We start from the raw sequence: 25381 nt of genomic DNA, 5'->3' as shown, positions 1-25381 counted from the left end.
ATACGTGTAATAAAAAACAATAAATTAGTTAAAAAAAAATTTTTTTTAAATAATGTTCGTTGTAGGAGTTCGTTCGTTATAGCATTCTCAATTTTTTAGGTAAAACCGTTCGTTATAGGAATATTCGTAGTAGGATCCGTTCGTTATAGCATACTCCACTGTACCTGTATTTTTGAGTCCCAACGTCAGTGATTGCGCTGTGTACTGAAAATTTTTTCGTTTGTAATTCACTTTAAAGTGGCTGGCAAGCTTAAAAGTGAGTTTTGTGGTGCTGAGAAGAAATAGAGATGCCCATTTAAGATTTTCTATGTATTATTTAAGCATCACCCATTTTAGATTTTCTTTTATTATTTAAGCATTTTCGACTTACGACCTGGATTTGGGTCCCTAACCCCATCGTAAGTCTGGGAGCAGCTTACACTGTATACTATAAACGTATATCGTAATATTTCAAAGTGTCTCATACTGCATTTCAAAATTTTACCAGTATTACAAAATTTTTAATATATGTATCTTAGCAGCAAAACATGATGAATTATGAGAGATTTTGAATTTGGGGGTATTAATTATGTATTTTATTACTGTTATTATTATTATAAGGGAAACAACTGTAAATCGCATTCAGTAATTACCATTGTTTTAGCATTCAGTAATTACCATTGTTTTGTGTAGCATTACTGTCATTTTCACTCGTCTATTGTTGAATCAATAAAGCTGGTACAATGTCACAAATGCTGACGGTTTTCTTATATATATATATATATATACTGTATATATATATATATATATATATATATATATATATATATATATATATATATATATATATATATATATATATATATATATATATATATATATATATATATATTCATTTATTTATTTATTTATTTCGGGCTTTCATGCTGTGCACTGTTGTAGAAATGAAGTAGAATCAGAAAATTACTTTTCTTCAAAATCTGGTTCCCTTTCACTAAAACTGAAACACTACTGTCTCTTTTCTGGGCATTACTTAGATCATACAGTAAAGTGTAAAACTATCTTTTCTCCCTTGAATTAATACCTTCAATCATAACAGTTTATAAATTATATACCCAGCTGTCATAGTCGTCTGTCAGTTTTATACCCAGCAAACTGCACATATGCCATTCAGTCTTCTGTGCATGTTCTCCAATAGTTTTGAAAATATATAAATTATAAAAAATTGATGAGGTAGGTAAAAGCCTAATGAAGAAAATTTAATATAAAAATGACACATGAGTGGAATGTGTTACATGCATGCCTGAGTGATGTGTATACAGTAAGCATCAGACTTGAGTAGGTGGTTGTGATTTAATCTGACTTGTATATACATTAGAAATGAGTCAGTAGTTGTGATTTGAAGTGACAATTCTGTTTAAAATATGATAGAAAGTGTTAATATCCCTATAATTTTATAGTTTTTTATTAGTATACACCAAAAACTCTTCAAAAATTAAACTACACATCCATGTTTAAAGTAGAAAAAAATTGCCGTCCTTGTTCAGTACGGGATGCTCTCAGTTGTCTGTGTCAGCACTCCAACGTCTTATAATGTTAGGAAGAAAAAATCATAATGGGTTTTACCTATTTAAATGATGAAGTTATTTAAAAAAGATTCTTTGAAACTCTGTGAATCAGACATCTGTATATGAGGGTTTACTTGTATAAGTGAGAGATTGTATGGTGACAGCATATCTGTACATCGATTGAGAGCATTTATGCCTAGTCACAACTAATACTGGCCACTTTTCCCATACCAGCTCTAACATGTACCATAACTGAAGTTTGCTGTTTTATTTATTATATGGATATTGTATGAATTTTGTGTTAATTTTTTTTATCTAATATTGATTATTTACTTGTGCTTATAGTCCAATGTGAATTTGCAGAGTCAAGCCAATAGTACTCCGTCGAGTGGAATATTCGCATTTGGTTCTAACAACTCAGATGTCTCAGCTCCAGCATCTTCATTTGGGTATGTATTTTGATATGAACTCATTCATTATCTTTGTGGATCCTTTTTTGTAGCACCATAGGAATTGTGTTAGTAAATGAAATTGCCACTCACTAGTTTAAGAGAAATTGTCCCAGCTGATGTCCAGTCTTTGTACCTTAAGTATAACATCTGGGGATATATCCCTGCTTGGGTGACATGACCAGTGATGAGGGTGGTGTTGATGCTAGCTCAGTTCCAGGAGTCACAAGTGGTGTGGAGTAAGTCTCGGGCTTTGCTGCCTTTATTGACAGCAAAACAACCTTCCTTTCGTGTGAAAGGAAAGGTGTATGTACTTGGTATGAGAACTGTGACTTTGTATAGCTGAAATGAGAATGGTGAGGTGGATGTGTAATGTGACACTGAAAGATAAAAAACCCAGTTCAGAGCTATGAGGGTGGCTGGGTATTGAAAGTACAATATTCTCTCTTTAAATGAGTTCGTTATAAACGGTTTCGAAGTTAAACAATTTATATAGTGACGCCTGAAGTTCTAAACAAATGGTGAGGTTCAGAGTTGAACAATGTAGCGAGAACGAGATCAGCCTGATTTGTAAGAATTTCAAATTGCATACACCAAAATTGAACAAAAACTGCTATGGTAAATAATAAAACTGCGACAGCCCATCATAAAATAGCGCCTTCCACACACAAACCATCCTCTGGGCGATGCAATACAGTTTAGCAGTCACCCATCTGACTCAGACGTTTGGCTGCATGTGTGGCATGAGGTCACATAGGGGAAGACAGGCAACTGGGCTGGCATCCACCCTGCTTTGGGTGCTCGGAGATGTCAGCGACTGACGTGCCGCTGGGAGACTGCGTTGACCTGCCTTCGCATTGGCCACACGGCTGACTCATAGTTACTTAATGGAGAGGGCGTCCCCTCATTGTGATGACTGCTTGGTTCTATTGACTGTTCGACACCTCATGGTGGAGTGCCTCAGTCTCGGAAGATCTTCGCCGTAAATACCTCTCCCAGTGCGGGAAGGTGTCTTACTGTTTGGTGCTGGAGTGGGTAGCGTGGGAGGGGGCGTCCTCTCCTTCGTGGAGGAAGCTGGCCTTTTACACAAACTTTGAGTGTTATCTATTAACATTTGAATGTTTTATATGAAAGTTCTATGTTATTTATTAGTTATGTTTTTTTCCGTGTTTTACTTGATTTTAGGGTTTTAAGCCTTTATTTTAATTCAGTTACATAATTATGATCTAAGCTGTTGCATTGCCAGGATGTAATTATCACAATCAGTCAATCAATTAATTATTAACCCACCACCAAATGAACCTAAATAATATGGGAATTGCGGTGAAATTGCATGCTGTCTTTATAAAGGGATCGTGGGCTGCCGAGCAAGAGACCGTGAGTTGTCCTCCCTCCCTCTTCCACCACCCCTCACCAGCTCTGCACCCAAACATAGTTGTTTTTTCTTCATATAATTCATGTTTTATTCCTATAATTCATTCATCTTTATTTATTTCATAATATATTCCTATAATAATAAATCAACTTTTTGGAACCGCACGGTTACAGTTATTTTATATTCAAACAAGGAGGTATACCGCCTGGGAAGATTTTAGAAGCATTATGTGTTGTCCAATGGTAGACCCTACTGCCATATGGCACCACAAAAATTGTGACCAAGTCCCAGATAGCTGATCTGACTTTCTGCCTCATTTACATAAAATTGCAGTATCTCTCACATTGACAACACAACATACATACAGGTACAGTAGTATACCGTTTCTCGTTCTTGATCTTTTTATTTTGTATTTATTTATTGTTATTATTATTATTATAATAAAAACAACAGTTTCTCTAAATTTGACAACACAACATACATACATACAGTTCTTGCTGTTGATCTTTATTTTTAATTTGTATTTATTCATGGCCAGATTTTCCCAGACAATTTTATATATCTCGGCATTCCCCGAGTTATACTACAATACATTCCAAGTTATTGAGGGTTTACTGTACTCATTGATAGTTTCAGTTCACCATGTGACCATGATTTTTTAGTCCTCTAGCTTGGGCACAGATGGGGGATATTGCATTCAGTCTATCTCTTAAACCCCTATTCCCCAGGCTAGGGTGCCGCTGGCCGTATCTCCCACACGGGGGTAAATCGAGAAAAATCAACTTTTCCAAAAATAATTTTTAACCTTTTTAAATGATAAAATAATAAAAAAGAAGTAACAAACACTATATATTGACCCTCTAGAAACTTCCCTGGGGCCGCAGTGGCGAGGGAGATAAGGGAACAGTGTTGTTTTGATGGCTAGCACTCGTGGTAACTGTGTACTTAGGGGTAATTTTTTGCTTGCCTTTGTGTCTGGGATGGTCAGTAATGTATATATTACTGATCATAATACTTATTTCCTATAAATAATTCATTTAGAATATTTTATTTGTATTATTTTTCATAAACAGTGCTCGGCAACACACACAGTCTGTCGCCAGGCTGTCTTTGTGTTTGGTAGAGCAAATAATGCATATAAATAATTATCAGAATAATAATTCCACAAGTAAATACATTTATTACATAATCATAGCGTTATTTTCCAGTAATACTACAGTTGTCCCTCCATTATCGAGCGGTTCAGTTTACGAGGTTTCAGTTAACGAATTAGCTCCCATAAGGATTTTAAGTTCTATTAATGACAGCCTTATGAGAAACACACCTTGGTGTGCTCATCAGCTGATCGGCTAGTCTGCCAATACAGTAATAGGTTCTGTGTACATTTGTTTCCAGTGGAGCAAATACCTGTATCAAGAAAGTTGTGCTCTTGAATATTTTTGCATTTTTTATATTAAAATTATTGCTCAATCTGAAATTTAGTTAATATATTGATACCTGTATAAACAGTACAGGGAACAGTTTTGTGCGCCCATCAGCTGATCGAATCACCCACCAACGCTTCTCAGTTTAACTTGTTTACAGTGGAGTGAACATCGAGTTTGTTGGTCTCTTGAATATTTTTGCATTTTTACTTTAAAATTATTGGTCATTCTAAAATTGAGTTAACATATTGATAATATACAGTGCAGAAATTATTATGAAACACAAAGAAGGCATTAGAACCAATGTACTCTGTAAAGAATATGGCACATCGTCATCGACTGCCTCTACAATAAGCCGTTTGCTATGTAAACAAAGCTGCCGGGAATACGAAATACACACCTCAAAATAAGTTAAAATACAGTATTTTATTGTTTTTTATTTATTAATGTACAGTATACTGTACAGTACTGTATTTTGTTTATATTTAATGTTTTGTTAATTCTAAACCAGTATACAGTACTTTGGTTCCAACTCAGAAAAAGTACATACAATTACCCATTGAAATAATAGATTCAGTTAACTTCGTTAACTGAAGGACCACTGTACACTACTTTTAGCAATATTACTTTGATACAACATGATAAAATGGACAAACAAGGAAGCTTCCTTGTGGTCGAGCGTGTGACGTGATAGGCAAATAAGTCACACTGGAACCCGATAACCCGCGTTGGGCATTCAAATAATGCTGTGAAAAGGCTCGCATTCTGGAACGTTAACCGGGGCGCCCTAGATGGACGTTCCGGAACGTTAACTGGGGCTACCTCAGTGAACGTTCCGAAACGTCCACTGGGGCGCCCTTGGTGGATGTTCTGGAATGTCAAGCGGGTCGTTGGGGTTAATTAAAAGTACAGTAATCTTACTGTAGTAGTAGGGAGAGCGGCAGTTGAGTGGATACAGTGCTCGTCTCCTGTTCCATGGGTTGGTGGTTTGATCCCGGGGACTCCCATTTCACCCAGTTGTAAATAGGTACCCAAGTGTTACAATGTGGGGACGTAGAACAGTAGAACGTCGATTTAAAGTGATTCAATATAAGATTATTGATTTAAAGCGACACCCACAATTAAGGACAATGTTTTAAGTTAAAGCGAATGTTTCCTATTTTGCGCGAGTCAATCTGGCGCATCATATTTTAAAATTCGCGCCTAATGTTTCTCTCGGCATGCTACACTGTCCTAAGGGCAAAGCTGTACTGGTACTGTACTAAATGATTACTAAAATTTTTGTCTGGTGCAAACTATTGCATGATTATATTCAAATTAATCACTATCTTATAAGAATTCCAGCAATGTAAATTATATTCTCCCAGGTCAGTTTAGTGACATTTTATAAGAGAAAAACTTAAGTCACTCTTAAGGACAGATAAATAAATAAGCACTAGACCTTGGCATCAACTGTCAAATATATCACCCCCCCCCCCCCCCACATTCCTATCAGTTGATCACTAGTAAACAGACCATTTCACGTCCCAAAATTTTTAGCTGTTGATTTATGAGTGTTTGTTTTAACATAATACTACAAAAAACAATGTTTTGTTTATTCTAGGTGGGCTGAGGTGCATCTGGGTAGACTCAGTCTTTTTAGTATTTTGTGTTTCTCTCAAGTACCAAACTAAATTATTCCATCGAAACAACACTTCGATTTAGTGTAAATTCAGTTTAAAGTGACCTCTCTTGGAACTTTGAATGTATCTCGTGTTATATCGACATTCTACTGTATACTGAAGGCTTAATATACAGTGTGTTGTATCCACACTGGATAGACTGTGAAGTCTATGGGACCCACTTTCACTGTAGTGGTAATTTTGTAAAATCAATGCATCTGACAGTTTTCAACAAAATCTCAAACCACTTGGTCACTAATGGTGTCTATGGGTAAATGTTTTGTAAGTGCCAATAGTTTTACTCTAATGATTTTTTTTAGTTATGTATTACACATAAAATAAAAAATGGGTCTCATAGGCTTTACAGTACAGTAAACTGAATACTAATCATTTCACATACAAGGTGGCAGTCACTGTATTTAACTGCCTTCACTTTTCCAATTAAACAATTGAATTTCCAGTTATAGCTGGGTGAACTGGAGGTGCCGCAGTTGTGAATCAGAAAACTTGAGTACAGGAGACAAGCATGTAGGATTTTTTTTATTTATTTATTTATTTTCAGAAATTCAGATGGCAATCCCTTTAACACCCCAGCTACTCCTAGTGGACGTGTTATGAAGAAGGCAGTCAGGCGTGCCCGGAAGCAGTAATGCCAAGTCTGGTATTCTTACCAAATTGTGTCTTTAGATTATTGTTTTTATCTCTCTCTCTCTCTCTCTGTCTCATGTATATTTTGCATTTTTAGGGTTTAAATTGATCAAAATGTATTTATTTAGAAAAGAAAGGTAAAAAAAAACTGCTGAGTAGTAAATAAACAGTTACCGGTAAGTCATATTCTGTTATTTCTGTATTTTATCAAGTCTTATATGTTATTTTCCTAGAATTCTGGTGAAATTTAATGCTTTAGGTTGCAAGGTTCAAGCACTTACTTATAATTTCATTTCACCACTTACCAGCCATTCAGGCAATTGCTTTATTTTATATGTTCAGTTTGTGAAAATTTAGATTCTACAAAGATAACCTAATTGGATTGTTAAATGGGTATTTTTTAGGGGAGTTACAGATAGCAAAATATTGCCACAAATTTATTGTTGTACAAGTATACACACACATGTTCCTCATAACTAGAAAGGAAGAGATTTATTGGGAGTACAAGCATTTTTTACCAGCGAATAAGCGCTAATACAGTAACTGAAATATGAAGTGAGTGTTAAAGTAAGGGAAAGGGAGTTTTGTAAAAAATATATATATATATATAAATCTGTAATCATGTTAAATAAAACTTCAGATGAGAGATGTGACTTTCATGAACTCTCAACTGAATAGGTGGTTTACCTTGATTGTATATATTTAGGAGTCCACACAGGAGCTGTCACAATTTCATTTTCATTGCATTGTATCTATAGATAAGCATTTCTGACAATTTATTTGTTTGAACTTGAAATTGTGTGATATATTGCACTTGACAGCATCAAATATTTATGTAAAACTTGTGAATTTGGATCTTGGCATTTGCCTCTCCTGTGCAATTTGTATTTATGTTTTCATCCAGTGTGCCAAATGGATGATAATTTCATATTTTTCTGCACAAATCCCGTAATATCTTAGATAGGTCCTACTCATGTATGCAACCAGCATTGTTATCGCACATGAGAAGGAAAGTTATTTGCCTATTGTGTTGCACAGGGAGAAACTTAAATTATTAATGGCTTCATTTTCACAAGACACATGATTTAGCTTTGGTTAATCGAAGGTTATAAAAAAAAATATTTAAGCGCTATGAACATTCTTTGTACATATGAGAGGCTTAGCCAGCCTTTCAGTAATACTGTTCCTTGTTAGAGAGAACATTGTTGAATATTTTATATGTTGTGTCCATATTGATGGACGTGCTCTCATTAGGAATGTTCATAGTTCTCATGTCGCACAGATCTATTCTGATGTCTTGCTATAAAATGGCTGTACATTTTTAATAAATAGATAGTGCAGATGAATTCTAGCATTTTATGTTTGGTGCTTGCTATAGATGATTGATGTTATGGTATTCTTTTAATTTTTTATTATGGGTAATCTTCTTACAGCCTTTTAACTTTTTTGCTGGCACTGCCCCTTAGCATCAGTCATCAACAGCACCCACCACATGTAGTGTTGTTGCTCATGCCAAATGCAAGGCCTCTACGAGATGCGGCAAACGTGCGCTTCAATAAATATATAAGTGATGTAAATAGTATACCCAGGCAGGCTCACTCCTTAAAATTATACATGAACACTTCATTAGTGTGGTATATTTGACAGACATGCTGTGTTATTGGGAGGCTGCTGCCATAACTACGTGCTATGTGGTTGGTTGTGAGATGCCAAGCGTACCGCCCCTTGTATTGTCCTGTCTGTTGGATCCCTGAGAAGTTTATTATTGTAATTAGCCCTATCATTAATATTATTTTATATCAATGTGACTTTCACATGTACAAAGCCGTGAAGTGTGCGTGTGTGAAGGAGTTAGACTGCTCAGTGTATGTGTCTTCGGTTTTGCATTACTCAGTGTGAGTGAAGTGTTCAATAAAGGAGCATTCTATACTACAAAATAAGGCTTTCGATTTTCCTTAGGGCCATATTCACAGGTGTTACCCACCCAACTGATTGGGAGCACCATTGTGTTGTTATTGACACCTATAAACCCAAAGGCAAAACCTTAGATTGGGAAAAACAGATATGAGGACTGTACTGTACTCTTGAGTTTACTTTTTTTTCCCCTGAAAATATGCACTTTAACTTTTCATTCATGAGGAAAATGTTTAAATCAACTGCTTAGAATTTGCCATTTGTATTTTATTCATAATGGCATTACACCCATTTTGTTAGGAAGTAGATGATCAAATATCAATAAAATAAATTAGGTGTTTAGAAACACATTTAGTGACATAATTAGTATCTTTATAATTAGAATTTGTTTCCTGACCTTTGTTGCAAACTCGTCAATGATGTCTGCTTAAGACATTTGATGCCTGACAGCAAACTTTTCCTGAGCCATCAAGTTAGTTTTAGTAAGTTTAGCAAAGTTCTCTGCTGTAGCCAGTCACAGGGAGAGTGACTGCTATCCTCAGAGCTTGGGTAGGTGATCTCTTGCAAGACGCTCGGGATCTAGCTTGTCGCCTCACTGCAATTGACTGCACCACAAGAGATAATTGCATACAATGAGTCACAGCAAGCTAGCTATTGAGATCAAAGGTGGGATTGCTGCATTAGCAATGTATATATAGTAATCTACAAACAGTTTTATACGAGTAATCACGATAAAATAATTATGTCTATAAGTGCAAGTCGAAAATTTTTTGTTTACTTGTAATGAAAATGTTCATACATCACTTAATACCTTCATTATTTCTAGTGATTGCAATATGAACCTTATTCGCCAGGTAATAGTGGTGCAAATTGTGCGTTCTAATGAGCATGCCTTGGCCAAGTACAGATTATTGAATAATTTTTTCTCTACTAGCACAAAAGATAATTGTACACTGTACAGTCATAGCAAGCTTACTATTGGAGATAAAAAAAAAAAGGTTAGGTTTGTTGCATTAGCATTGTAAATACATTATCTACAAATAGTTTTACTTAAGTACCCAGTAATCGCAATACACCATTACAATAAACCGATTAAATCTATATGGATATTCCTCGCTCAAAGCTTCAATATCTTTTACATGAAATATACGGTGTTTATAAATGCATACTATTTTTACGAAATTCATATGGGATAATTGTAAATTACGGATTACCGGTATATGTAATCTGTAAAAATATTACAAATTTCTAAGAAAATAAATGAATTTCTGTACTCACATGTTAGATGTTGAAGCATTTGGTGACTTTCCTCTTCCCTCCTCCTCCGGGCCACACAATGCTGTACTTGGCCTGAACAAGGCATCTAAATCTAGTTTTAGTGGGAGTACACGTATTGTGCACTTGTTAGGAGATGAGCAGTCACGCTGAGATGCCACATGAGCAACACTTATTTTTCCTTCTAGCCACAACATGCCAGGCAGTTCCCTTTGCACTAAGATTGCTTGTTGAAGGGTCAGACAAACTATCACTTGGACTAGAAGGCAAGGACAGACTGGGACTGAAAAGCAGCCCTGAACTTTCACCCAGATCAGCCCCCACAGCCAGTGAGTGAAGAGAGCCTGTTCAGGGATATTTTGAGGCCATAGTTGAGGGGTATTTGGACATATCCTAAGATTAGTATTAAGTACTTCATCCAATTAGCTCATTAAGCCAAGGCTGTACCCAAGATTTATGTTGGGGAGGGGGTGGGGATCACAAGCTCTCCAGAGGCTGGGTGAGGTAGCTTTTTTTCATTTTGGAGGGTTTTGAACCTTAACCATTCCCCTCTTAAATCTGCCCTTCTGTAGGACATTTAAGTATACTATAGCCTGAGTACATTTGCTTAGCACTAGAACCAGCTGCTAAATTATAGGCCTACCCCTACACTCACATAGTGCCAGTGGAACTAATACTACAGAACAAACAAGCTGTCAGATTAGAAGACGTTGCTACTTCAGAACTACTACTACTTTGCTGTCACTTGGAATCGAGTATGATGATCATCCAGCAATGATACAATGATATGAGTTACTAGGGATGTCATCTTTGTTGGAGAGCTCTGAGGTGACTACAGAAAACACACACACACTCAAATTAGTAGACAGACTGCTACTACAGAACACACGCACACGGTCAAACTAATAGACAGACTGCTACTACAAAACACACACTGTCAGAGTAGAAGACGGTACTACTAAAGAACACACTGTCAAACTAGTAGATGGTGCTACTAAAGAACACACACTGTCAAACTAGTAGATGGTGCTACTACAGAACACAGTCAAATAAGTAGTTGGACTGCTACTACAGCACACACACACATAAGAATAGAGGAAACTGCAGCAGGCGTATTGGTCCATACTGGGTTGTCCCATTTATACCCAACCCATATCACTCGTATATCCATCCAACCTATGTTTGAAGCTACCCAGCATGTTCTAGTTAATGATGATGTTTGGTAACCTGTTCCACTCATCCACTACTCTATTTCCATACCGATGTTTACCTATCTCGAGCTTAAATTTAAATTTGTCTAATGTAAAACCATTGCTACGAGTTCACTCCTGGTTGGATAGTTTGAGTACCTTTGTTTAGCCCCGACTTCCATTTACACACCTTGATCATATCGCCCCTCACTCTATGTCTCCCGAGGGAGTGCAAATTAAGATGCTTTAACCTGTCTCTGTACTGAAGGTTCCTAATGCCTGGGATTAGTCTTGTCATTCTCTTCTGAATTATTTCTAGTGATTCTATATCCATTCTGTAGTACGGTCACCAGAACTGAACTGCGTAATCCAAGTGAGGTCTCACAAGCACAAGATATAGTTTTAGAATAACCTCGCTAGTCTTGTAACTAACACTCCTTTGTATGAACCTAAGTATTTTGTTAGCCTTGTTTCGAGCAAATACACGTTGTTGACTTGGTTTGAGATTCCTACTTTATCATTACTCCTAAATCGTACTCACAGCTGGATTTCTCCATAACATCATTGTTCACCTGATATCTGGTTTCTCTGTTTACATCTCCTATACTGAGTACTTTACACACACACTGTCAAACTAGTAGACAGACTGCTACTACAGAATACACACACACACAGTCAAACTAGTAGACAGTGCTACTACAGAACACACACACTGTCAAACTAGTACAGACTGCTACTACAGCACACACACACACACACTTGTCAAACTAGTAGACAGTGCTACTACAGAACACACACACACACACATACTATCAGAGTACAAGACAGTGCTACTACACAACACACACACATAGTATCAGAGTACAAGACAGTGCTACTACAGAACACACACACACTGTCAAATTAGTAGACAATGCTACTACAGAACACACACTGTAAAACTAGTACAGCATGCTACTACACAACATACACACACACAATGTCAAACTAGTAGTGTTACTACAGCATGCACACACTGTCAAACTAGTAGACAGTGCTACTTCAGAACACACACACTATCAGAGTACAAGACAGTGCTACTACAGAACACACACACACACAATGTCAAACTAGTAGACAGTGTTACTACAGAACACACACACTGTCAAACTAGTAGACAGTGCAACTACAGAACACACACACACTGTCAAACTAGAAGACAGTGCTACTACTAAACACACACACCGTCAAACTAGTAGACAGTGCTACTTCAGAACACACACTATCAGAGTACAAGACAGTACTACCACAGAACACACACACAGTATCGAAGTACAAGACAGTGCTACTACAGAACACACACACACTGTCAAATTAGTAGACAGTGCTACTACAGAACACACACACAGTCAAATTAGTAGACAATGCTACTACAGAACACACACATTGTCAAAGTAGTAGACAGACTGCTACTACAAAGCACACAGATTTTTTCATAAGCACATAATGGAAATACGACTTATTTAAGGTTCTGTATTTTATATTCAGATTCTTTCCTGATATTCAGATGTCAAGTATCCAGAAAAGTAATATTTCTACTGTGATTTAGTGATGCATTATTGAAAGTCTGCCAGCCCAGTCATGTGTACTAACAGAGCTCAGCCACAGGACCTAAGGTACTGAATGTGTGAGTGTGATGATGACAGGGGCAGTAGACTGCCTGCATTATTTATTTTTCCAGATTTTTTTTTCCTCGCTGGCCCACCAGCCCACAGATCAACCAGCTTACCGAGAATTCTCCCAGTACTTCAAATGTCCAATCTGTCCCTGCTAGAAGGGCCAGGGACACTGGTAGATGCCTCAAGAGGCACTGCACTATCACAGCATGGTGCAATTTCCTTGTACTTTTCACTTTTCCCACCTCTCCACCTTCGCCAGCAATACGAGGCATGGCTCAAAACTCTCACAACACTGTCATGAATAAATGAAATCACTGTGATGAAAGAGAAATCAGCACAAGCCAGAGAAAATGGTGGAAAACGTAGGTCAAGGTTATGTTCTACATCGCTGAACCACAAAGCGCAATTGGTGGTCACTCACATAAACTTGGAGGCGGTCTATATAGGTGCCAGATCACACCAATATTGCCAAATGTGTGTCTTGCATATCTAGCATTCATATGCAAACATAGAATTATTTTACTTTAGTTTTTGAGAACTCCAAGTGTTAAAATACTTTACACCTGTCAAAAAGACGAAAATAATTGAGAGGGTCTGTGATTACAACCTTTTTGGTAAGTAATTTTAAGAGGCGAACTATTATTTTCAGTGAATGGGGGAGCTGGAGATGGTATAGTGTTTGTCAAGGACTGGTGTGTGACATTGCATAGAACAGGAAATAAAACAACAGCAAAACAGGTAGTAATTACTGTACTGTATATTATTGTACAGTCGGGGACAAAAGTTTACTTCCTCCCAAAATGAAGCAGCATCGACCCCAAACGATACAAAACTGGTAGTGTAAGTCAGTTTGGAGACTCATTACCGTAACCCATTTTCACCACGGGGAGCTATCAACAACAGTAATAATGTAATACTTTGTTAGGTGCAAATTTTTGTTAAAGGGCTTATAACATGGCAGATAACTGAAAAATTCACACCCAGCATCAGAGCTTCTGAACTTTATTAAGAAGTCATCAGGGGGCTTTATTGATTGGCTTGGGGGCCCCAAGTCGTTGCCTAGTCTGCCTATGCCCAAGGCAGGCCCTCCCTGTCCCTAATTGGTGTCCCCCTCTCTATTCATTTGTCCCCCTGTCTAGATCTTTGTCAAACCACCCATACCTCAGTCACAATCCATGCCAATGCTCAGTCACACCACCCGTGTTTCAGTCACATCATCTATACCTCTGTCATGCCACCCATATCTCAATCATACCCATGCCTCAGTCACATCACCCACACCTCAGTCATACCACCCTTGCTTCAGTCACACAATTCATGCCTCAGTCACATCACCCATATCTCAATTGTACCACCCATGCCTCAGTCATGCCACCCATGACTCAGTCACACCACCAATGCCTCAGTCACAATCCATGCAAATGCCCAGTCACACCACCCATGTCCCATTCTGACCACCCAAACATCAGTCATACCTCCCATGTCTAAATCCAAAAACCCAAGTTTCAGTCACACTACCCATGCTTCAGTCACATCACCCATGCCTCAATCACCCACCCGAGGTCTGCAAGCCAACAAGCTTCTGAAAAGGCCAAACCTGCAACCCTGTTAGTCCTCAAGTACCAAGAAATGTTGGGGATGTTTGGAGAAAGTTCATTGATTTAAGGACATCTTTCAAGAAAAATGCAGCTCAAGGACTTAATTTACACTTCTTACATATTTTCCACAAACTAAACAAAACTATTACGGTATATGTCACACGGAGATTACAACTAAATTTAAAATAAAACATACTTGCAATCAAAACTTCATAAGCACTACTAAATGATTCAAGATATGAGTAGCATGGCTTATAATAATAATAATAAAAAAAAAAAAGTTAAAAGTACAATAATGTTAACAGTTGGGTGAGAGTTGGTACCTCTTCATTCTCCACCATAAAAAGGTGCTTAATTCCTCACACAAGTTCAAAATTTCACATTGAGAAAATATGTAGAACCTCAACAATTGTTCATCACCTATGATAAAGAGAGTCCAAAGGGCCTTAGTACCTCCTTTCATGTTGTAAAGTTCAATCGTTTAAATATACATCGATCAACTCCATCTTGCCTGCTAAATTATAAACAAACACAGCTGCTGCTTATAAGATAATTTTTAACTGGTAGTTCATTAATTACAAAAGTTTCAGATTCCAGTTCTAAATACAGTTCTTTCGTTTTCCTCATTTGTTACTTGCACTGTTGTCACATTCTTTCTTCAGCCAATTTTTAAAGGAAAATGGCTTCTCTTCCTTTTCATTTGATACCACGGTTTCTTTCTTTATTGGTGTTATGCTTGGACTTTCCTTTTTAACTGTACCTTTGCTTAACCATGCAGACATTAGTTTGCTACTCGCTGTTTCTGGAGGCTTTCTGCAAAATTGCAATCAATTAATGTAAACCATGGTAGTACAGTACACACCCACGGCCAGATTATCAAGGGGGCATGCCAGTGAAAACTGGGCCTAGGAAGGTTTTAGGAGTAAGAAAGTTGGGAAATATAAATTTTCACTGTGGTATGGCCTATGAAGTGTTATAGCCCAACAGAAATTAAAATCTATATAGTTTGACAAGAGACATAGATTATTGGTATAAGACTACGTGATTACAGATGTTAATTTATTATCTGTTTGATTAGTGCTTAAACATTTGCCACACCTGACTGGCTTGAAACTAACTATGATCTAATAAAATCAGAAAGGAGTAAATAGCCACAAAGGAAAAAATAAACTTTATGTTAAGTTTATTTTCATATTGAATGACACATTACAGCTCTTATCAAACATCAAAATATGAACAGCAAAATCTTCAATAATGTCCTGAAAGCCCAACTTTTTAGCATAATCTCTCTATGCTGAGTAAAGCCAATGACAAAAGGTGACTGGACCATCACAAATAAAATATTTAAGAAGCTGGATTCACATTCGGAAAGCTGTTGACCAGCCTCGGTAAGTCGGAATTTGGGATAACTCGGCAAGGCCAGAGCCCCATTATGAGCTGCGTTATTGAGGGTTTATTGTACATGCATCCATCCAGCTGAAACATGTCCACCACTGTCTTCCGGAATGGGTTATCAGGTGGGGGAGAGAGGACGCATGGCTCTGGGTGTGAAGAGTGCACGTGCAACTTTCATGTTAGGCAGGAGGAACTATGGTACTGGAGATCCCCTTCCATGCCAGGCCAGGCCAGTACACAGACTGCCTGGCCCTCCACAGCATCAAGACAACTCCTTGGTGCCCTGCATGCAGGTTTGCCACCACCCGGTGTCTCAATTCTTCTGGGATCACGAGCCTCACGTGTCCCTCACCAAATGTGTACAGTATATCAACAGGCTGTTTGAAACCATCAGCCTGTCCCTGATGGCGAAGTACAGGTGCAAGCACGCCACCTCCCGAGCTTTGTTGGCCGGCCACTCTGCCGGGGAGCAGCTGGTAAGCTGATGCCTGACAAACCGTGTCCCGGTCAATCATAATGCCTTCCTGACTCAGGGTTGCAACCATGGCTCTGGCCAACTCCTCGTTGCCGTCAAGGTCCTCCTAGCTCTGCAAAACTGTCAAGTGCAGGGTAGCTGGATAGATGTTGGCAGCAGAGTTCCTCTTGTCCAGGAGGAACTTGATGGTGAATCTATACTGCAGCATCTTTTCCTTTAACTTGAAGAGCTTTGGGTTCAACAAGTCCTTCAGCTCCCTGTCCCCAAACAGCTTGACCAGTGGTCGGTGGTGGTCTGTCACTAACAACAGCAAAAACATCCTGACCTTCTGCAGGCTAAGCACCACCGCCAGCACTTCCCCCGCCACTGCCAAAGAAAGATGCCAGCTGCCAGGCGCCACCCACCTCTGCAGCAGAAGGGGTGACGCAGGAGCAGTACTGCTGCAAGACAACAAAGTCGATGCCGTCCCTGCTCCAGTCCATGATGACTGCAGTGGGCCTGGTCTTGTCATAGTAGACCAGGCCGTCCTTTGCCAACTTGCAGATGGTGTTTTCAGCCTGGTTAAACTTTTGGTGCTGTTTGTCCCAGTAGATCTTCCTTACTGCCGGCCGCTTCAGCAATTCCCTGAACGGCTCCAAGACTGGCACTGTAACCAGCTCATGCCATGAGTGGATGTCGGTAATGGAGGATCAGCTGGTCCTCAGTGGGTCTGTACTGTTTCCACTCCAGGTGGAATACCATGAACTCCTGCTTCTCTCCAACAAAACTGGAACATTTCTGGTTGCAGCATGACTCCTTTCTTGGCATAAGTCTCCAGGAAGTCAAATGTATGCCGTGGAATGTCCCACATCGTGTCGTCAAATCTCCAGGTGTACGTGTTTGAGGCAGCACAGTGCCCCATGGGGGCACTCAGGGTAATAAAGGCGGAGAGGCGACTACTGTCCTCGTCTAACTTCACCTGATGAAAGCCCCAGAATGCGATTGCCTCCGTCTTGTATGAGCGTCTTGAGACACCTGAAACCACGTCAAAGGACACGGACATGTGGTGAGTTTCCCTCAGACAGCAGGCGTTCAATTTCTGGTAGTCCACTCTGTGCCATGGTTGGCTACAACCACCACCCTGGTGCACCACTTAGTGGCCTCCCCAGTGGGCATCGGACACAGAGCACTTGCAGGAATGAGAAATTTCCGGGTAACAAGACGACTCTTAAAGTCGGAAAAAATCCTTCATCCAGGAATTTTCTGGGGGGACGGAAAAATGTTCTCGGAAATTCCAGAAATTGCAGATTACATCATCTCTCGAACCTGGGAAAGTATCCCCCATCCCCACAATTTTCCAGGTACCGGAAAACTTTTCTCGGAATTCCCAGAAAAAGCGCCTGATTTTCATCTATCAAACCCAGAAAAAACTCCCCCACCCCCAGAATTTTCCGGGTACTGTACTGGGAAAATTTTCTCAGAATTTTCCAGAATATATGCCCCTCAGAAAATTTTGGGTTTGGAAAAAATTTAAATTCCAGCTGTTGGGTTTTCGACTTTGAGCAAGAGCATGTTTGTCTAAAAGAGCTAGCTGAAATTGCCATTCCTCTTCCCTTTCTTCTCTCTCCTTTTTTTTCTTCTTTCTGTCTCTCAAACTACCTCTGTTCTTTTTCTAGCTCAAATCTCTTAACCATCAAAACCTTTGGGTCTCCTGCTCAATTAAAAACAAAGCTTCAAATCCTAGAAAGTTTTCATGCACTAACTCGCTCAGTATCTAACTATGAACCTCTCTGTTTCCATGACATTCTACATTCAACACTATACTTAGATACAATGGCTATCCAATCATCTTTATGTAAGCTGGTCTTTTTCAAATATTCTACTGATAGAGGAGTAGTAAAGTCCTTTAAACTGAACACCATAATGATAAATATTGAATATAAAATACACTAATGTAATAATAGAACATGAGCATTTATGATATTCAAAAGTTTAGGAAATTCTCAACATGGAGCCAACAAATAAGAGGTATTTTGGGGGGTACGAGGCTTGAATGGAGCCGAGTGTGAAAGCAGAGACAGTACACATGGCTGCCAGATTTATGAAATGCCTGGCAACACCAGCTGCTGAGATCCAGCACCAAGCTGCTGAGAGCATATGAGAGACAAAGGAAAAATTAAATTTTTTCCCCACTTATGTTAAAACCCTTAGTGGCTATTAAAAAAAAAATCATATGGCATATAAAAAGACCTGAGGCTGTTAAGTCTAGGTAAAAAATTACAGTAGGTTTCGGTTGTTCTTAGGTGGCCTGAGTCAGAATCCCCCATAATCTGGAGTTTTCCACTAAACCGGACAGGCCTTCCCCCCATTACTCCAGATTAGAGGAAGTTTACTGTACTGTATAGTAAAACTTTTCTCCAGCACAACAAGCAGTTTAACAAGACAGCATTCTAAGAGGTATGCCTGTACAATGCTGATGGGTTGTTACTGACAGAGTTCTGCTACATCCCTTGCTCCTTTGGGAGCAAGGAGGGGTAATAAAAGCACAACAGTAGAATTTACACCAATACCTTAAAAATCCACATTGTATTTCAAGGTATAATGAAAACAGTATCTGGAAAAATAAACAAACAAAGCGCTAGTTCTTTACATTAGTCACCAAATTTTTACCCACAAATAAAAAACTTGAAATACCTGGATGGTGATAATGTACAGTAAGCACTCACTTGTCCAAGCTGACTGGTGCATTCATATTTGGCTCTTGATTACGGGAATTATTGACAGTTTTGGAGACTGGGTGCCACTCAACTTCCACCTCATTCTTCAATATGACCAAAGCTTCTTTGTAACCAATGCGTCCAAAATCTAACCAGTCCTTAAATATAAAAAAATAAATATAAAAGTGGAGCTACACTCGTATTACATCACAGGAGTACAGTGACCCCTCGTTTAACGAACACCTCGGTTAACGTAATTTCGATTAACGAACTGCCTTCCATAAGGATCTTCAATTCGGTTAACGAAAAAAAATTCGGTTAACGAAGTTCTTACGAACCGACCTCAACATGTTTTCGCTTGCACTGACCGGGCAACCAGCTTTAGTATCAGTCCGCCAATACATTAATCGGTTCTAGGGCTTAAATTCCTTACTATTTTAGTAAATATCAAGAAGTTTATACTATTCAATAATTTTAAAAGTTTAATATTCAATTTTTTAGTAATTTTAACAATTATTGAACATAATTGAAGGTAAAGTGACAAGTTTAATGCGCGGCATCCAGCCTCTTAACACAGCAAACAGGAGTTAGTCTCTCTCTGTTTTCACTGGAGGTAACATCTTGCTTGAGACTCTTCAACTAAACGCTTTTTTTCTGTGTTTCCAAGCAAATTATTGGTCCTTTTGAAATATATTTTACGTATTGACAATATATAATGCAGTGCAGTGTTGATTTAAAGAAAATAATCTTGAATTACACCAAGAGAGCTAAAATTTTATGGGTGAAATGGCACCATGGGGTGACTTCTCTTCCACCCCAATGCCTTCTCTTCTTCCTTCTCCTCCACCCCCATTCTAAATCCCATCATCATCACCATCATCATCCAGGAGCCTTCTACCATTTTTGTTGAATTTAGGAAATTTTCGGTGAGCTGGAACCAATTACCCAAAAACCCATTGAAACAATGGTTTCGGTTTACGAACTTTTTGGTTAACGAACGACCTTCTGGAACGGATTGAGTTCGTTAACGGAGGGGTCACTGTAGTACTGTAATATACCATCATACAAATTGTATTTAAAAAATCCAAAATGCTTGGGACCAGAGCCATTTCAGATAACTTAAATTTTCAGTTAACTGAAGGTCATCATAAAAAACCTAATATTTCACTAGGCAACAAATGAAATATTGTATGATAATTATAAGCTAATAAATAATAAGTATAACCGAAATCAAATTACGTGACAATTTTTAAAAAATAATAATACTGTAACACAATTACAGTACAGTAGCTATTTATTTATGTACCCACAATTAAAGATTTGGAAATGTAAGGCTGCATAGGCAGCTAATTTTTTGTCTTCAGATTTTCAAAGTTTTTGGATAACTGATGTTCAGATTTTTTAAGTGCAACCTGTACTGGAGTAGAAAGCATATCTGAGAGATGAAGGGGTGAGAAAGAAAACAGTAGGAGCAAGAAGTATCTGTACATGATTTTTCCATATTCAAGATAGCCGACACCCGTGGTTCCAAAGCCTTGCCGGATTATCCGTTTTGCCGGACCAATCGAGGTCATAATAATTCAACAATACACCTCTGATCCACTAATTATACACCTCCTGTGTTTCTAAAGCACCATAGACTGCTATAAACTGAAATTAAACTATGTGATGTTTATACTCAAATTAATCACGATATTAAAAGGATTCCAGCAATGTAATTTATATTCTGCCAAGTCTAGTCAGCTACATTTTCTAAGATAAAAACTTTAAGCCTAAAACTAGCTTCACCCAGGCTGGGAGGGAAGTTAAGTGACCCCTCATAATTTTGTCAGAACTAAAGGAGGTGCCAGACCATCAGTTCTCAGATAATCGGTGGTGTACCTGTACAGTAATTATAGTAAATAAAATTGATAATGAAAAGTAAAGTAAAGTAAAGTAAAGTAAAGTAAAATAAAATAATAATAATAATAATAACACTGTAATAATAATAATAATAATAATGAAATACAAAGAAATACAAAAATGAAAAAAAAAAAAAAAATTCAATAGTGAGAAACACTACCGGTATATGTATGTTGTGTTATCAAGTAAGAGAAACAATCGAGACCCTGCAATTGTGTGTAAATGGGGCAGAAAGACAGATCAGCAACCTGGGACTTGGTCACAATATTCGTGATGCCATATAGCAGCAGGGTCTACCATTAGACAATACTGTACATTATGCTTCCATTATTTTCCCAGGCGGTAGTACCTCCCTGTTTGATAGCTGCCTACAGAGAAGGGTAATGAATACTCATGCACATGGAGCCAAAATGGAAGATACTGTATACAGTGTTTCAGGTAACTAGGAGGTGTATCAATGAATGATGAACTACATCACAGTCACCAAGAGAAAGAAAACTGATGTGTTGAGAAATATAAGGTGACAATGAGAATGTACAGTACTAGGAAATAATCAAATATTATAGCATGCAAGTAAATCACAAACCTAGGATACAAGCAATTGGAGATGTGCTGGAGACTATTGTGTAGGGTGAACAGAACACAAAGAAAAAGAGACATATGAAGATATGGAAGTGAAAGGAATAATGAACAAAATTGAAAATGGTTTGCTTCGATGGGATGGACAATGAAAAGCTGAAGACAGATCAGTAAATATATTGAAACATTCAGGAGAGGAAGGTAAAGGAGAAGAAAAAAATGCAGAAGAAAGAGAATTGTGAGGTAAGGGAGGCCCTAGTTATTAAGAAGGAGGATTTCCAGGAAGCAGTGATGTTTGTGAATGACTGGAAAGCATGGAGAGACGTGGTTCTTGAAGATAGATGTGATAAGTGATTAGAATAAACCACAGGGATATTTTGATGCCTTGATGTACAGTACAAATAACATAACAGATATGAGACAGAAGGGCTGGCAAAGCAGGGAAAGTCTGTGTTTGTTCTTGATTCTGGTCACTATGAATCATAATTTGAAACAATTTACACCCAAAAAATTTAGAAAAAAATTCATCTGCCAAGTTTGTGAATAAGGCTCTTCATTATGACTACAAAACATTATCATATGGTTGTTGCAAGGGATAATTTTTAATAAGAATAGATCTTAAGAGTTCTAAAAATGCATAAATACATGCAAGAGCTTACCTCAACTTCTTGATTAGTCTCTAGGATGGCAGGTATTCTGTGGTGCAGGCTAGAGAACTTCTTTCCAGACTCCATTGTCAATACTGAGTAGCTCATCACTTTTTCTCCCTGGAAATATTTCATATACAAAATAACTTTCTACAGTGATATCTCTGTTAGCCGGAACAATTGGTGAAGAGCACTTCCGGGAATGAGAGATTTCTGGGTAACGAGACGACTCTCTTAAAGCCGGGAAAAAATCCCTCGTCCCCGGAATTTTCCGGGTAACGGAAAAATGTTCTCGGAAGTTCCAGAAATTGCCTATTACAGCATCTCTCGAGACCGGAAAAATATCCCTCACCCCTGGAATTTTCAGGGTACCGGAAAAATGTTCTCGGAAGTTCCAGAAATTGCCCATTACAGTAAGTCCTAAATTAACATCGTCCCGCTTAACGTTGTTTCAGTACTACGTCGCATGTAGCGAAACTATTGCCAACTGGTATCTGGTATTTTCTTTTATTTGTTATTATTTTTTTTATTATTTCCCCACATTTACTGGTACAGTCCTACAGTATAGTACACACAACCCTGGTCCCTAACAGCCTTGGATAATGAAAAGTGTATCTTGAAAAATGCATAGTGAAAGTTGCCGGCTGGGAACATCCATTGCAATAAGCGGGGTATTTCTGTAATGTATAAATTGGGGGGAAAAATTAATTACTAAAGCAAAATCCATTTATTTTTATTTTTTGAAGATCCCACATCATACCACATGGTCTGCTTGAAGCTGTTTCATACTTTGTTTACACATAACCTTATACAGGTGCTCCTCTACTTACGCACGTTCAACTTACAAACTTTCAGAGATACAGACATCATCACTGGGGGGGTGTTACCTGCCAGAACAGGTGTTTAATGTGGATGAGACTGGATTATTTTGAAGAAAATTCCAGATAGAAAAACATTACCTAAGAGAAGAGTGAGCCAGGTTTTAAAGCTGTATTAAAGGGTACAGCTGTACTAAATATCCATAATCTTTTAATTTTTTACAATATGTTTGGTATCTACATGAGACAGTTGGACTTACAAACAAGCCTCAGGAACGTAACTCGTTCGTAAGTAGAGTGCCTCTAGCACCTGTATAGTGCCTCTAGTAAGTACAGATATACAGTACTGTGATAAGTAAGGAATCTTATAAATTCTTATCAAATGGAGAGGAGAAAAAATGCAATAAAGATTACTATATTCTCGAGTATATTTACACTTACTTCTGTTGACAACCAACTGGAGAAGAGCCCAGCCATCTTGAGTAAGTGAGGTCCTTTCCACCCTTCTTCTTCACTCCATACATCTGGCTTGTCCCAACTTTCACGGTTCCATATTTCCACCTGTATTAATCAGATAATACAATAAACAGCATGAAATACAGTAGAGAAAAAAAAATTAATAAAGAAATAAATAAAAAACCCATTTAAAAATAGAAGAAATGGAATCCCTCAGATACATATTAACACTAATTGATTTTTTTATTGTATTTAAATTAGGATCTGGGTTAGGTATGTGCTAGCTCTTCCAACAAAACTATCAGTACATTAATCTATAAATGCCTATCATTAGAAACCACTTGGGTGTTGCAAAGCATTAAAATTATTCTTGTGGAATGTTTATAGCCTGGTCTGTGTCGTAGAAGTTCTGAAATGTTAGATAAAATCTACATGCTGTATATGCTTAGAGATTACAGTACAGTCATAGAAATGTGCAAGAGATTTTTTAGAGCACTGCAAGATCATTGTTGCATAATAATTGAAGAAATACTAAAGAATAAATGGATACAATTGAGAAGAGCTCAAAAATGAGAAGTGTATTTAAAAAAAAAAAAAAACACTGAGAAAGTGATTAAGAAATTCCAGCTTACCTGGTAATTAAATAAAAAAGGGAGAAAAAAATTTTCACCTGAAAATTCCAATATCTAGGTGTACATTCAGCAGAAGTTACAATGTATGTACAGAATATAGATAAGTGGAATAGATTCAAAGATATTGGAGGAGGTTCTACAAGGACCCCCTTGGGTGTGTAGTGGGAAATAGAACATACTGTAGAGCACAGGATATATAGAAAGCATGTGCTGCATTAAAAACATTTTAATTCATTACCCCTTCAGGCTGAGGAGCATGTATGAAGTAGGGCTGCTTGTTTTTGTCTCCTTTTGTGGTCTGCCACTCATAGAACCCATCGCACAAGACAACACACCTAAAATATTGTTGCATATTAGATTTGTAGTGGAGATAAATTTAGTACTCTGTATTTTATATATACTGTATATATTTTTTTTACGGGAATTAGACCACCCGGGCACAGGTCGAATGACCCACAACAGGGCCTATGAGGTGAAAAAATAAGAAGAGAAATTCCAAAAACTGAAAGATTTTTTGTGGAGCAAACAGGGTGGGCTGATCCCTGTAAAAAAAAAAACTTTCTGAAATCCGAAAAATTACGAAATCCGAAATGCATCTGGCCCCAAGGATTTCGGATAAGGGATTTTCAACCTGTACTGTGTTAATCTACCTCACAAAGATGCCGGAAAACCAGCTTTTTAAAGTGAGACAGATTTTATAAGTATGGAAACACAGAAGAAGGCAGAGCATTCCATGGTTTGGCTGTGTGAGGAAAGAAGGATGTACAATAATGGGTTATTCTAGTGTGACCGACATCCACAGAGAAACGGTGGGCATCGCGGGCAAGACGTGTGTTATGAGCCCACGGCCTTCCCGGCGGTACACAGGATGCCTAATCCACAGAACATTGCCTGTTAAAGTACCTGTAAAAGAGAGAGTGAAGTAACATTGCTTCGAAGAGAAAGGGAAGAAAGATTGTCAACTAAAGGAGGAGAGTTAATAAGACGAAACATCTTTGATTCCACCCTATCTAACAGTTGAATAGAAGAAGAGCCACCCCAG

General features: G+C 38.0%; 2 protein-coding genes across 4 annotated transcripts in view; one reads left to right on the top strand and one right to left on the bottom strand.

Moving 5' to 3' along the window:
- The window catches only part of LOC121878173 (nuclear pore complex protein Nup153-like), a 48361-nt gene extending 39320 nt beyond the window's left edge, over positions 1–9041 (top strand). For all 3 annotated transcript variants that reach the window (XM_042384211.1, XM_042384212.1, XM_042384210.1), the window contains exons 10-11: positions 1911–1996; positions 7019–9041. In XM_042384211.1, the coding sequence (XP_042240145.1) occupies positions 1911–1996; positions 7019–7106 (174 nt within the window). In that variant the 3' untranslated portion in view covers positions 7107–9041. The remainder of the gene's footprint in view (positions 1–1910; positions 1997–7018) is intronic.
- A 4832-nt stretch (positions 9042–13873) lies between these two features.
- Positions 13874–24674, bottom strand: LOC121878141 (abasic site processing protein HMCES-like; the record flags this gene model as incomplete). The annotated part of the gene is given in 5 exon segments (XM_042384156.1): positions 13874–15552; positions 19315–19463; positions 22446–22553; positions 23693–23812; positions 24578–24674. Coding segments are annotated over 5 exon segments (664 nt in total), but the record flags the coding sequence as incomplete, so codon positions are not given.
- Positions 24675–25381: the final 707 nt, after the last annotated feature.

Source organism: Homarus americanus, unplaced genomic scaffold (assembly GCF_018991925.1).
Source record: "Homarus americanus isolate GMGI-L3 unplaced genomic scaffold, GMGI_Hamer_2.0 scaffold45562, whole genome shotgun sequence".
In the NCBI taxonomy this organism is placed as follows: domain Eukaryota; kingdom Metazoa; phylum Arthropoda; class Malacostraca; order Decapoda; family Nephropidae; genus Homarus; species Homarus americanus.
This window is presented reverse-complemented; position numbering and strand designations above follow the sequence as displayed.